Source organism: Heterocephalus glaber, unplaced genomic scaffold (assembly GCF_053883595.1).
Source record: "Heterocephalus glaber isolate CG9 unplaced genomic scaffold, H.glaber_assembly_v1.0 deba00001481, whole genome shotgun sequence".
In the NCBI taxonomy this organism is placed as follows: domain Eukaryota; kingdom Metazoa; phylum Chordata; class Mammalia; order Rodentia; family Bathyergidae; genus Heterocephalus; species Heterocephalus glaber.
Genome location: NW_028258317.1, coordinates 56,021,064 through 56,032,979, shown reverse-complemented (window position 1 = coordinate 56,032,979; position 11,916 = coordinate 56,021,064). Strand labels below are relative to the sequence as shown.

The window sequence follows — 11,916 nt, the reverse complement described above, 5'->3', positions numbered from 1 at the left end:
GGCAGGGGAAGGGGAAAAAAATAAGAACCAAGATACTCATGTAATGGTACAAGATCCCGATGATGAATGTGACTGTATTTTATACCTAAAATGTACCAATAAACTTAATGGGGAAAAAAACCTTATCCTTTATTGTTTTCTCTCCATTTCTGCTCTTTCTACCCCATAGCAACCACCAATCTGCACTCTCATTTCCTTCCATTTCTTAATCCATTCCTTTAGTATGAGTTCTTACCTGTGCTTTTGCTGTCCATAAAGTCATTTGACAGTATGTCTCTGCTGCTGCCATTTATAACTTAATTGATTTGATATCAGAGAGAAGAGCACAATCTCTCTTGGTTGTCACTAAGCTGCCAATACCCATCCCTCTGCTATATGATCTTCCTGGCCACCCTATCTCCTGGGCACTGCTGTCTCGCTACGTCTCTGTTCCCATGAGTGATGCATAGCACTCTGCAAGTAGGCTGTTCATGTGGTACTTTGTTCACTAATACTCCTCAGCCACTGTGAGGAGACTATGTCTATTTACTTTTTCATTTCTCTGTATCACATGGAGACAAGATTAAACTTGAAGACTCCATGGAATTCTTTGTCTATGTGGAAAGATGGTTTTTCATTAATTAAGGACTTTTCATTAATTAACTTCAGCTAATTTTGTCCCTACCATTATGATCAGAGACCATGTTTGGGAGAGGGGCACTAGGTCTGAAGCCAATTCCAATAGCAATTGGCTAGTCGTAATCAGAGTCAGTCCTCATTTCTGGAGACCAAACTATTATTAGCAACCCACACATACTCTGCTGCTGGGATCTTCAATTAGTGTTCTCCTAGGAAGATCTTAACCTCTCACTTAAAAGTGCTGTTGATAAGGCAATATATAATCATTTCTAGGTCAGCAAAACATATCTGGATACTAAAGGATTTTTAGTTTGAATTTAGAGTCAAATAGGACTCTAAATCAAAGCATAAAACTACATATTGGAATAATAACAAACTGAGATGATTTTGTAATTTTTAACATTGAATTGGTTAAGATGTTTATACATAGGAAAAAATGTAAAAGGATAGGCATAAATCAGGAAAGATGCTTCAACACACATACATATATGTGTGAAAGTGGTAATTAGGCAAAGAAACTATAATGTAAGAGACTAAGAACATTTTCAGATATTGATTGGCACAAGAAAAACCTCAAAATATGCAGAAAATAAAAATAAATAAATAATAATTAGCTAGTTTTTTAATCAACCAACTTTTTAAAAAAATGACTGCTCTTTCTTTTCTGATTGAATGAATAACTTCCATTTCACTCAGGATAGCAGGCCACATTATGTGAGAATTCTACTAAAGCTCAACTGAACATGCAAGCTAAAAACATCATAAATAGTGTGAAATGCATACTTGGTTCAAAAAGAGAGGAAGAAAAATCAAAAGGCAAATGAACAGGAAGGAAAATAAAAGTTGGGACATAAACAATTGCTCTTGCCCTCCCCAGTGTTTACTCTTGATAGACAAAGGGTTTAATAGCTGAGAAGGAAGCACAGTTTAGATTATGTGATGAGCAGGTAGGAACTGAGACCTTATGTGATGGAATGATATCTTTATTAAGCTATGTAATAGGAATGTATTTTTTGAATGACTGGATGACAACATGGTCATTGGTCTTTACCGTAGACTATGGGTGTAAAAAGTCATCTTTTTCTGAGATTTCATTAGCAAAGGTGAATACCTATTGTGAGTGTTAAATTCCACTTCAGTTTTAACATTTACTTTCTAGTCAAGCACAGATTCTCCCAACACAAAGTCAAGTTTTTCCAAAACATTAAAACCCCGGAATGGCATAAGAATGAATTTGATAAAATTATAGGCACCAAAAATTTAGAGATGTGTCCACTGCTGGGTTATGGAAGAGCAGATTGATCCAACCCTGCCTAGGGCAACACAGAGGAGTTGAGGGGTGGGGCATGCAGCACAGCAAGAGAAAGTCAGCTTCACTGTCTGCATGGAGGATTTGGAAATGAGAAAATGTGAGAAATTAGCTACAAGAAACACTCAGACTACTGTCAGAAAATTACCAGAGACTGAAAGATCTTTAAACCACAGAAATTCCTTTCTCACAGTTCTCGAGACTTTGAGGTCAGGGTCTATGAGGGCCCTCATCAGGGTCAAAGTTGGCTGACTTTTTGTTTCTCCACATGGCAAAAATGGCCAAGAGACCTCTCCAGGGTTCACTTTTTAAGGAAACTAATCCTATTCCTGAAGGTTCTGCATTCATCTAATTATCTCCCGAAGGCCTCACTTCTCAAATCCATGGCTCTGAAGGTTAGAATATCTACATACTCATTGTGAGGGCATGGAGACATTGAGTTCATGGGTGACGCTATTTTTATTTCAGCATGAATTTAAACTTCAGTAGCAATTGTGAATTTAAAAAAAAATTTCAGTTACTCATGCTAGGAGGTTTGTGTCCTTTGATCTTGTCAGAGACTGAGGTTTGAAGTGTGTTCTGTAGAGCCCTTCTGTGAAAAGAGAGAGCAGTTTCAGTGATAGCAGAAGTATGTTTCTGTTTTATAAGGACAGCTTTCACAGGGACTTGGAAAAAGGCACATATTAGAGATAAATGTTGTATTTCTTATTTCTGATTTAATTTTTCCCTAAGAAGGGAATGGAGATTAAATAACCCTTGCTAAGGATCCCAAGTTAAAGGGCCAGCCCTTTCCCTTGCTGATTAAGCCTCTCATACAATAAAAATCCACAAACCTGGGCCCAGTCTTGAGGTTTGCCTCCATGGCCTCCCGGTTCTCACTTAAGCATTTTTTTCTCCGCAAGGAGAGGAAGAGAAGAAAAAGGCTTTCACCCATGTAACCATTCCCAGAAAAACAACAGTATTCTAGAAAATAATGCCTGAGCCATGCAATGCTTCACCCAGAAACATAGATCTCAAGCCTTGTGGTTTCTAGGCAGAAAATGAAATTAGGTGCCCAAGTGAAATTAAGTTTGAAGAATTACTGATGCATAAATGATGCTTACTCAATATTTGTTGAAGTTAAATGAGTAGGTGTGGTAACCTGTCTCCAAAGTTACTGCTTTTACCTACACTCAGTAATGCCTGTTGTTGTTTCTGTTTGTTCCTTTCTTTGTTTTGTTTCCTTTGTTTTGTTTTGATTATTTTGTTCTTTGAGACAGGGTCTTTCTATGCAGTTCAAGCTGGCCTTGAAATCACTATGTAGCCCAAGCTGGCCTGGACCTCAGGGTGATCCTCCTGCTCCTCCTCCCTTTTGCTGGAATTATAGGTGTTCATCCCCATGCCCCACTTGGTAATGCCTATTATAGAGAGACTATTCTTATGAAATTGTCCAGCAGCAAAACAAACAAAAATGTGCTCATCCAAAGAATGAGATGACATGCCAAATGAGTTATGAAGCCTGGTATTTTCACTGCCTGGACCTCAGATACACCAGTGTTTGAATCTACAAACAACTGTGAAGCCGAGGGCAGAAAAAAGCAGCAAAACACAGCTGCTTGCGCCTGGCTGCAGCACCCCCTGCATGTTACATAACAGACATTGCGTAATTGTGCATTTAACTCAAAACACATTTATGAAAGAGAAAACAGTTATACTTATCAGAAGAAAAGCCTTGAGAGAGAAAAGGAGAAATGTTGAAAGGACACAGAAAGGTCTATCTGTTCATCAAGTAGGAGGTTCAGGGTAGTCTAGGACTTTGGAATGGAATGGAATTGCCTTAGAATCTAGAGGACTGGCCTATGCTGCAAAACTTGGGCTTTGGGGACAGACAGGCCTGAAATGACACTGAAATGTTGGCCTTGTGCTTATTAGATCTATAATTATCAATAAGCCACTCACTCTTTCAATCCCTACAGAATGGGGATACCAAATGAAGATGGAAAGAAAACTGAGATTACTATTTCTATTTTAGGAAAACTAATTAATAATAGCTTTCCCATCTAAATCCATATTCAGGGAAGTTAGCAATTTCACTAGAAGAAAATTTTTTTTGTTAATTCATAATAATCAGAGCATCCAAAAAATTTATCTTGTTCTTATTAGAACTTTTGCTGGAGGCTTCAATACAATAAAACAGAGTACTTAACATGAGACTAGGTCACTTTAAAATTGTGCTTTTTGAAAGTTCCCAGCTTGAACACCAAGAATGTGAATTATTTAGGAGTCTCATTTCAAATTTTTGTATGGTTGTCTATAGCAATGATTAATAAATATAAACACCTTTCAAAACCAGAATTTCCTTTAGTTTTAAATGAATATTCACAGATGACATTGTCACCTTGCTGATTGTGGGGACTCTGCACTGTATGCCAGTACTCAGATCCCGAAAAGCCCCACTGACTTTTCTGTTTCCACATAGAAAATAAATATAATTTAGGGCTTCTGAAATCACAGTAGGTATAGTCACCCAGCACTGAAAATATACCTGAATGATTAGGTTTTAAAAAGCTGGCTTAGGGTAGAGCCTAAAGGGCCTTTATTCCCCTCCAATCCCTGGTTCTCTGGGAGATGGCTGCCTTGCTGCTGGCCTTGTCCAGAGACTCCTGGTGAGGACTTTTCCTCCCATCTTCTTCTGAGAGCAACTGCCCTTTTGGACTTTTACAGTTCTCAGATTCTCTGATTCCAAGTGTATCAGAGAGTGGAAAGTTATACAGTAGCATAAAAAGGATGAAAATCCAATAATAATAATAATAATAATAATAATGGGGTTTACTGGCAAGAGCAGCTGTGCTGCATATCCTTATCACAAGTTTCCAGTTTGTAAATTAATTCATCTGCAAATAGTGCCCTGTTTCCTGATGCAATTTCAATGTTGCAGTGCTGATTTCTCAAGGATTTAGGTTCAAAGTCAAAAGTTTTCTGGCCTAGATGTTACAAATAAGTAGTGTACTTTCTCTTTTGCTCCCAGTCTGTTCATCCAATCATATCCCAACATGCAAATAAACTTTAGGCAGTGCATATAAAAAGGAACAAATAAAGCCGAGTGCTGTATCAGAATCAAATTGCTGAGCCTGTCACCTGTGTTCCAGGAACCGAACCAGAAATGTCTTCAGCAAAACCAGCCATACCTGCCCCACTGACTGATTTGAAGATTCAGTATACTAAGGTTAGTACAGCTTGTATGTGCTGCTTTGCCTTGGGTTTCCATAAGGTACAACGGTTTGAAGCATAAAAGTTCAATTTAACTAAATTTGTGTGACAACCCCTTTACAAATACAAAATAAAGCCTTGTTTAAAATGAAAGTTTGGGTTTGGTGGTCTAATCATATAATAAAGTCTAAATTTCATAAGACAATGTTTCATTAATTTATTTCTTATCCAAATGAAAGGAATTCCCTTGTTTGTGAAAGATTCTTGTAGCAGAAATTAGTGGACTTTAGTAAGCAGCGCCTTGTATTTAAGCAGGCCCGTACCAGAGAGCCATGAAGCCCCTTTGGAGGAGAGAATTACAGCCACATTGAGAGGAGTAAAATCAGTAAGATCCTTTGTAAAGGTTGGTTCAGAGGCTGTCAGATCCAGAAGGAACACTGTTGTCACAGTTCCAAAACAGGCTGGCCAGCTCTTGGTGATTACGTCCAGTTTCCAGCTCAAATTTCCTATCAGCTATTGTGCAGGCCCTCGGTCTTGGGTGGTTTTATTTTTCTTAGAAACACATAAGTTAAAGTATTGTCCTATAGGGAGATTTAATGTAAGAGTGAGTAGACACGCTTGTTTGAGTTTTTGAAAATCCTTTGAGAGCTTGGTTCCCATATTAAAATACAAGTATTATATTTTTAAGAATTTTTTGATAACTGATAAATGGGTTTTGCTATCTCACCAAAACCTGGAATCTAGAAATGCTAAAGGCCTGTGATGTCCCCAGATCCCCTGAATTGTTTTAAAGTTTGCAAAAGGGGAAAGAAGTAATGGGTTTAATACCCTCTTTTTGTGACCTTTAAATTTCCATGGAGAGAATTAGACCAAGGTGTTCTACAGAGGAGCTACAAAGTTGTGTGTTAGATCAAGAAACTTTGTATTCTCTCTTGGGTAAAAGGGTTAATAGGGTTGGGTGCCCTGGTCTGATGGTTTCTCAGAAGGGGCACATAAGAGGATGTCATCCACATGTGTAGGACTTTAGATAGAAGGGGATTTGTCCAAATAAGTGAGGGCTGTCTCTAAACCCTTGGGGCAACAAGATACTGAGATAAACTGAGTATCCTGATCAGAGGGGTCTTTAAATGTACAAAGAAATTGTGAGTCAGGGTAAAGGAGTATACAGAAAATGTGTTTTTTAATCTAAAAATGGAAAATCATGCAGTATCTTCAGGACTCTGGGATAAAACAGTGTACAGGTTAGGAACCATAAACACAAAGGCACTACTGCCTAATTTACTAGTCAAAGAACTTGAAATAGTCTCCACTCTCCACTGGGTTCTTGAATGTGCCAGGGCTATGACAAGGCTTAAGGAGGCCTTCCACTTTTGTTTATTATGGGCTGTAATCAATTTTTAGCCTCCAAGTCTCAAAAGATTGTCTTTGGTGAGGAAAAGTAGTAGTATCCTTTAAATGAATAAGTACAGGTAATGCTCTATTGCACATTTTATTTTTTTATTTTTTGACTAGCCCAGACTTTTGGAATAACCTCTGTCTCTACTAGGGGAAGGCAGAGCCCTAATTGTGGGAGCATATAAACAGTGATATTTAAAAGAGATCAGATATCTCATCCTAGCAGAGAGGATGGGCTTTTTGGCCTAATTAGAAAGGCATGAGAGAATAGAAAATTGTGCCAACTGTAGCTAAAGGGCAATGAAAAATATCTGGCTATTCATTTCCTGGTTGTAACTCTTGAAGCAGGAAACACTGAGGACCCTCAAGAGATAACTCTTTAATAAAAACATAGCAGCAAAATGTAGCTTTTAATGATGCCAGCGGCTCACCGAGTGACTCCTGTCAGTCTCAGGAGCCCTGAACAGAACTTTGTGCTTCCTTATATACCTCTTTTTACATCTAGGAAGCTTAATTCCATGGGAATTTCCCTGGGAATATAGCAAGCAGGATTTACACAATGCACAGCAGCTCAGAGGGGGAGAGGAAGGAGTTCTGGCAGGACTTTCTGAGTCGGTTTTCCTCCTTTGGTGACTGATCACAGCAGTTGGCATGGCTACTCAAGTACATTCCACAAAGAGCATAGTTACCTAGTTAACCCATAGTTGCCTAACAACACAGTTAACCCATAGTTGCACAGTTCCATGTGTAGGGGTGATCTCTCTCACTTTGATGGTCATATTGACTGAGGAAGGCAGGCTGGAATTAGTGGGAAACAAAGAACAAGGCTCCAGTATCAAGGAGTTTAATCTCCCTTCCTCTTAGAATTAGAATTACCTGGGCTCATGGAGAGAGATGACAGTGTGATGTATAGGAGCCTGTGATGGATGCTCTGGGACCACTCAGTCTTATTGCTGAACCAACTAAAAGGAAGGGCTTTTTTAAATTTAATTTTATTGGTACATTTTAGGTATACAATATAATGACATTCATCATTGGAAATTTGCACCTTTACATAGTTTCTCTTGGTTCTTATTTTTTCCCCCTTCCCCTGACTCCCTTCAACCCTTCCATCCCTTCCTATTTACAATGATTTTGTTTCCATTTTTTCATTTTCTCATAATAATGCATTCCCTTCTTGCCTTTTCCCTACCCCTCCCACTTCCCCTTCCCCTTTGCCCTTTTTCTTCCTATTTCACATTATCTATTATACCTTTTAGTCCTTATTTACACATTCAGTTTTTCACAGTAGAGAAACTACTCAGTATTTACACGTGTCCTATTTATTTCACTTCAGAGTATCGCATCAATGTGCATCCATTTAGCTATAAATACCTCTAATTTCTCATTGTTTATGGCTGAGTAGTACTCCATTTTATATATTTTATATATTTTTTATACATTATCTTTATCCAGTCTCCACTTGATGGGCATTTGGGGTGTTTCCAAGTTTTAGCTATTTCAAACTATGCTGCTATGAACATGGGTTCACATATATCACTGTGGTATGATTCTTTTAATTCTTTGGGGAAGATCCCCAGCAGGGGAATAGTTGGGTCAAATGGGACTTTCAGTTCTAGTTCTTTGAGGTACCTCTATACTGATTTCCACAGTGGTTGCACCAGTCTACACTCCCACCAGCAGTGAAGCAGGGTTCCTCTTTCCCCACAGCCCCACCACCAGTTGTTATTGGTTGATTTCATGATAGCAGTTATTCTTTCTGGGGTGAGGTGGAATCTCAGTGTTGTTTTCACTTGCATCTCTCAAAAGACCAGTGATGTTGAACATTTTTTCATATGTTTGTTATTTTTACTTATTTGTCTGAGAAATGTCTGCTTATTTCAGATGCCCATTTTTGGATTGGGTCTTTAAATTTTGGAGCTCTGATTTTTTTAAATTCTTTATACATTCTAGATAGCAGACCTTTGTCTGAGGAACAGTAGGTGAAAAATTTTCCTATATTGTGCATTGACTGTTCACTCTGGTGGTGGTTTCTCTTGCTGTGCAGAAGCTTTTTAGTAAGAAGAGATCCCACTTGTTGATTGTTTGTGCTAGTTCATGGGCAACTAAAATTTTGTTCATAAAATCTTTTCCTACACCAATGTCTTCAAGAGTTCTACCTAACCTATGTTCCAGCCAGTTCAGCGTTTCTGTTTTAATATTTAGATCTTTAATTCATTTTGATTTTAGTTTAGTGCATGGTGAGAGATATAGGTCTAGTTTTAATCTTTGGCAAGTTGAAACCCAGTTTTTCCATCACCATTTATTAAAGAGGCTATCCTTCCTCCAGTGAGGGTGTTTGGCACCTTTCTCAAAGATGAGGTGGCTGAGTGTGTCTGGTGTTGTTTCTGCATCTTCTAATCTATTCCCCTGGTCCTCAGGTCTGTTTCTTTGCCAGTACCATGCTGTTTTATGACAATAGCTTTGTAGTATAGTTTAAAGTTTGGGGGTTGTGATACACCCTGCCATATCTCTGTTGCCCAGAATTGGTTTTGCTATTCTAGGTCTCTTCTTGTTCCAAAGGAATTTTTGGACTGTTTTCTCAAGATCCATGAAGTATGCTGCTGGAATTTCAATTGAGATTGCATTGAATCTATAAAGCAGTTTTGGAAGTATGGTCATTTTCACTATGTTGATTCTTTCTAACCAGGAGCAAGGGATGTCTTTCCATTTACTGATATCATCTTCATTCTCTCTATTCAGAGTGCTATAGTTTTCAGAGAAGAGGTCTTTGATTTCTTTTGTTAGGTTGACTCGTAGGTATTTCAGTTTTTTGGATACTATTGTGAAAGGAATTGTTTGCCCTATTTCTCTTTAAATGAGTCTGTTGTTCATGTAGGGGAAAGCTATTGATTTGTGTGTGTTGACCTTGTATCCAGCTACTTTACTGAATTTAGCTATTAAGTCTAGAAGACTTTTGGTGGAGTTCCTGGGGCCATCTATATAGATAATCATGTTATCTGCAAATAATGATCATTTGACTTCTCATTTCCTATCTTTATTCCTTTTGTTTCTTTCTCTTGTCTCATTGCCATGGCTAATGTTTACAAAACTTTATTGAACAGGAGTGATGATAGTGAACATCCTTGTCTTGTTCCTGATTTTAGTGTAAAAGGGTTCAGTTTTTGACCATTTAGTATGATATTGGCTGTTGGTTTTTTATCAGATTGAGGTAGAGACCATGTATTCCAATTTTTTATGGGGTTTTTATCAAAAATGCATGTTGGATTTTGTCAAATGCTTTTTCTGCTTCTATTCAGATGATTATATGGTTTTTGTCCTTGGCTCTATTGATATAGTGTATTACATTTATCGATTTGTGTATGTTGAACCATCCTTGCATCCCTGGGATGAATCTCACTTGATCATGGTGTACGATCTTCTGCATTCTGTTTGCCAGTGTCTTCTTAAGGACTTTTGCATCTAAATTCACTAGGGAGATTGGCCTATTGGGTCTTTCCCTGGTTTTGGAATCAAAGTAACACTTGCTTCCAGGAATGAATTTGGAAGTATTGCTTCCCTTTCAATTTCATTGATGACTTAAAAGAGTAATGGCAATAGTTCTTCTTTAAGTGTCTTGTAGAATTCAGCAATAGGCAGGGGATTTAGCTCAGTGTTTTTGCTGTTTGCTGTGCATGCACAAGGACCCAAGTTTGATTCCAGGTACCAGAAGGAAAAAAAAAAAAATAGAATTCAACAGTGAAGCCTTCAGGACCTGGGCTTTTCTTTGTTGGTAAATTTTTAATTATGTTTTGAATTTCACTCACTGTAATTGGGTGTTTAGAATGTCTATATCTTCTTCATTTAACTTTGGCAATTCACATGTATTTAGGAATCTGTCCATTTCTTCTATGTTTTCCATTTTATCAGACTACAGGTTCATGAAGTAGGTATTGATGATCCTCTGGATTTCTGCTGGATCTCTTATGACTTCACCTTTTTCTTTCTTAATAGCATGGATTTAAGCCTTTTCTTTCCTTTTTTGATAAGGTTGACTAAAAGTTTATCAGTTTTATTTATTAATTTTTTGTATCATTCTCTTAGTCTCCATTGCATTAATTTCTGCTCTGATCTTTATAATTTCCTCTCTTGTATAAGCTTTGGGTTTGTCATGCTCTTGTTTTTCTGGGAGCCTGAGATTCAGCATTAGGTTGTTATTTGAGCTTTCTCTGTTTTCTTAATATGTACATTCATTGGTATGAATTTCCCTTGTTGAACTGCTTTCATTATGTCCCATAGATTCCTGTATGTTGTACTGGCATTATCATTTACTTCTGCAAACTGTCTAATTTCTTCTTTAATTTCCTCTGTGACCCAATGATTGTTCAGGAGAGTGTTATTCAATTTCCATGTGTTTGTGGGGGTTTTGCAGTTTCTTATACCATTGATCTCCAATTTTATTGCACTATGGCCTGATAATATACAGGGAGTAACTTCAATTCTTTTACATTTACTTAATCATATACTATGAGCTAGTATGTGGTCCATTTTGGAGAATGACTCATGTGCAGCCCAAAATAATGTTTATTCTGATTTTGTGGGGTGGAACACTCTGAGAACATCTATTAAGTCTATTTGTTCAATAGCTTGGTTCAGTTCTCGAATTTCATTGTTGATATTTTGTCTAGATGATCTGTCTCTTTGTGATAGTGTGGTATTGAGATCCCCCACTACAATTGTATTAGTGCTTATTTGGTTTTTCATATCCATTAATATTTGTTTGGTATAGTTGGGAGCATTCGTATTTGGTGCATATATATTTATGATTTTCATCTCTTCCTCTTGGATTGTTCCCTTCACAAGGATGTAGTGACCATCTTTGTCTCTCTTAATTAGTTTTGGCTTGAAATCTACTTTGTCTGCAAATAAGATTGCTATCCCTGCTTTTTTCTGGGTTCCTATGGCATGGAGAACTGTTTTCCATCCTTTTACTTTCAGTCTATAAATTTCTTTTTGAGTTAGGTGTGTTTTTGTATACGGAATATTGTTGGATTTTGCTTCTTAATCCATTCTGCCAGTCTATTTCTTTTGATTGATTAATTGAGGCCATTAACATTGATGGTTATAAATGATAGATTTGGACTCATCCTTGTCATGATGTTTTATTGTTGTTGGCTCTTTTAGTTTTTATTTTTCCCCCTTTCCCTTTAGTTTCTTACCTTGCCTGGTGGCTTCCCTCTGTTGGGCCTCATGGAGTTGTCACCTTCATTGTCTTTTTCTAGGATAATGTTTAGAATTGTTTGGAGTGCTGGTTTGGTGTTCATGAAATTTCTCAGGTGTTCTTTGTCATGGAAGTATCTAATTTTGCCATCAATTTTGAAAGATAATTTTGAAGATACAACAATTTAGGTTGGAAGTTATTGTCT

The 11,916-nt window shown here is 37.5% G+C and overlaps 1 protein-coding gene across 2 annotated transcripts in view; it reads left to right on the top strand.

Moving 5' to 3' along the window:
* Window positions 1–4,936: 4,936 nt before the first annotated feature.
* LOC101697212 (aldehyde dehydrogenase 1A1) overlaps window positions 4,937–11,916 on the top strand; it is a 68,777-nt gene continuing 61,797 nt past the window's right edge. For both annotated transcript variants that reach the window (XR_015440122.1, XM_087184106.1), the window contains exon 1: window positions 4,937–5,132. Coding sequence is in view for 1 of the 2 variants with exons in the window: in XM_087184106.1 (XP_087040232.1) it covers window positions 5,070–5,132 (63 nt within the window). In the remaining variant the exon portion in view is untranslated. The remainder of the gene's footprint in view (window positions 5,133–11,916) is intronic.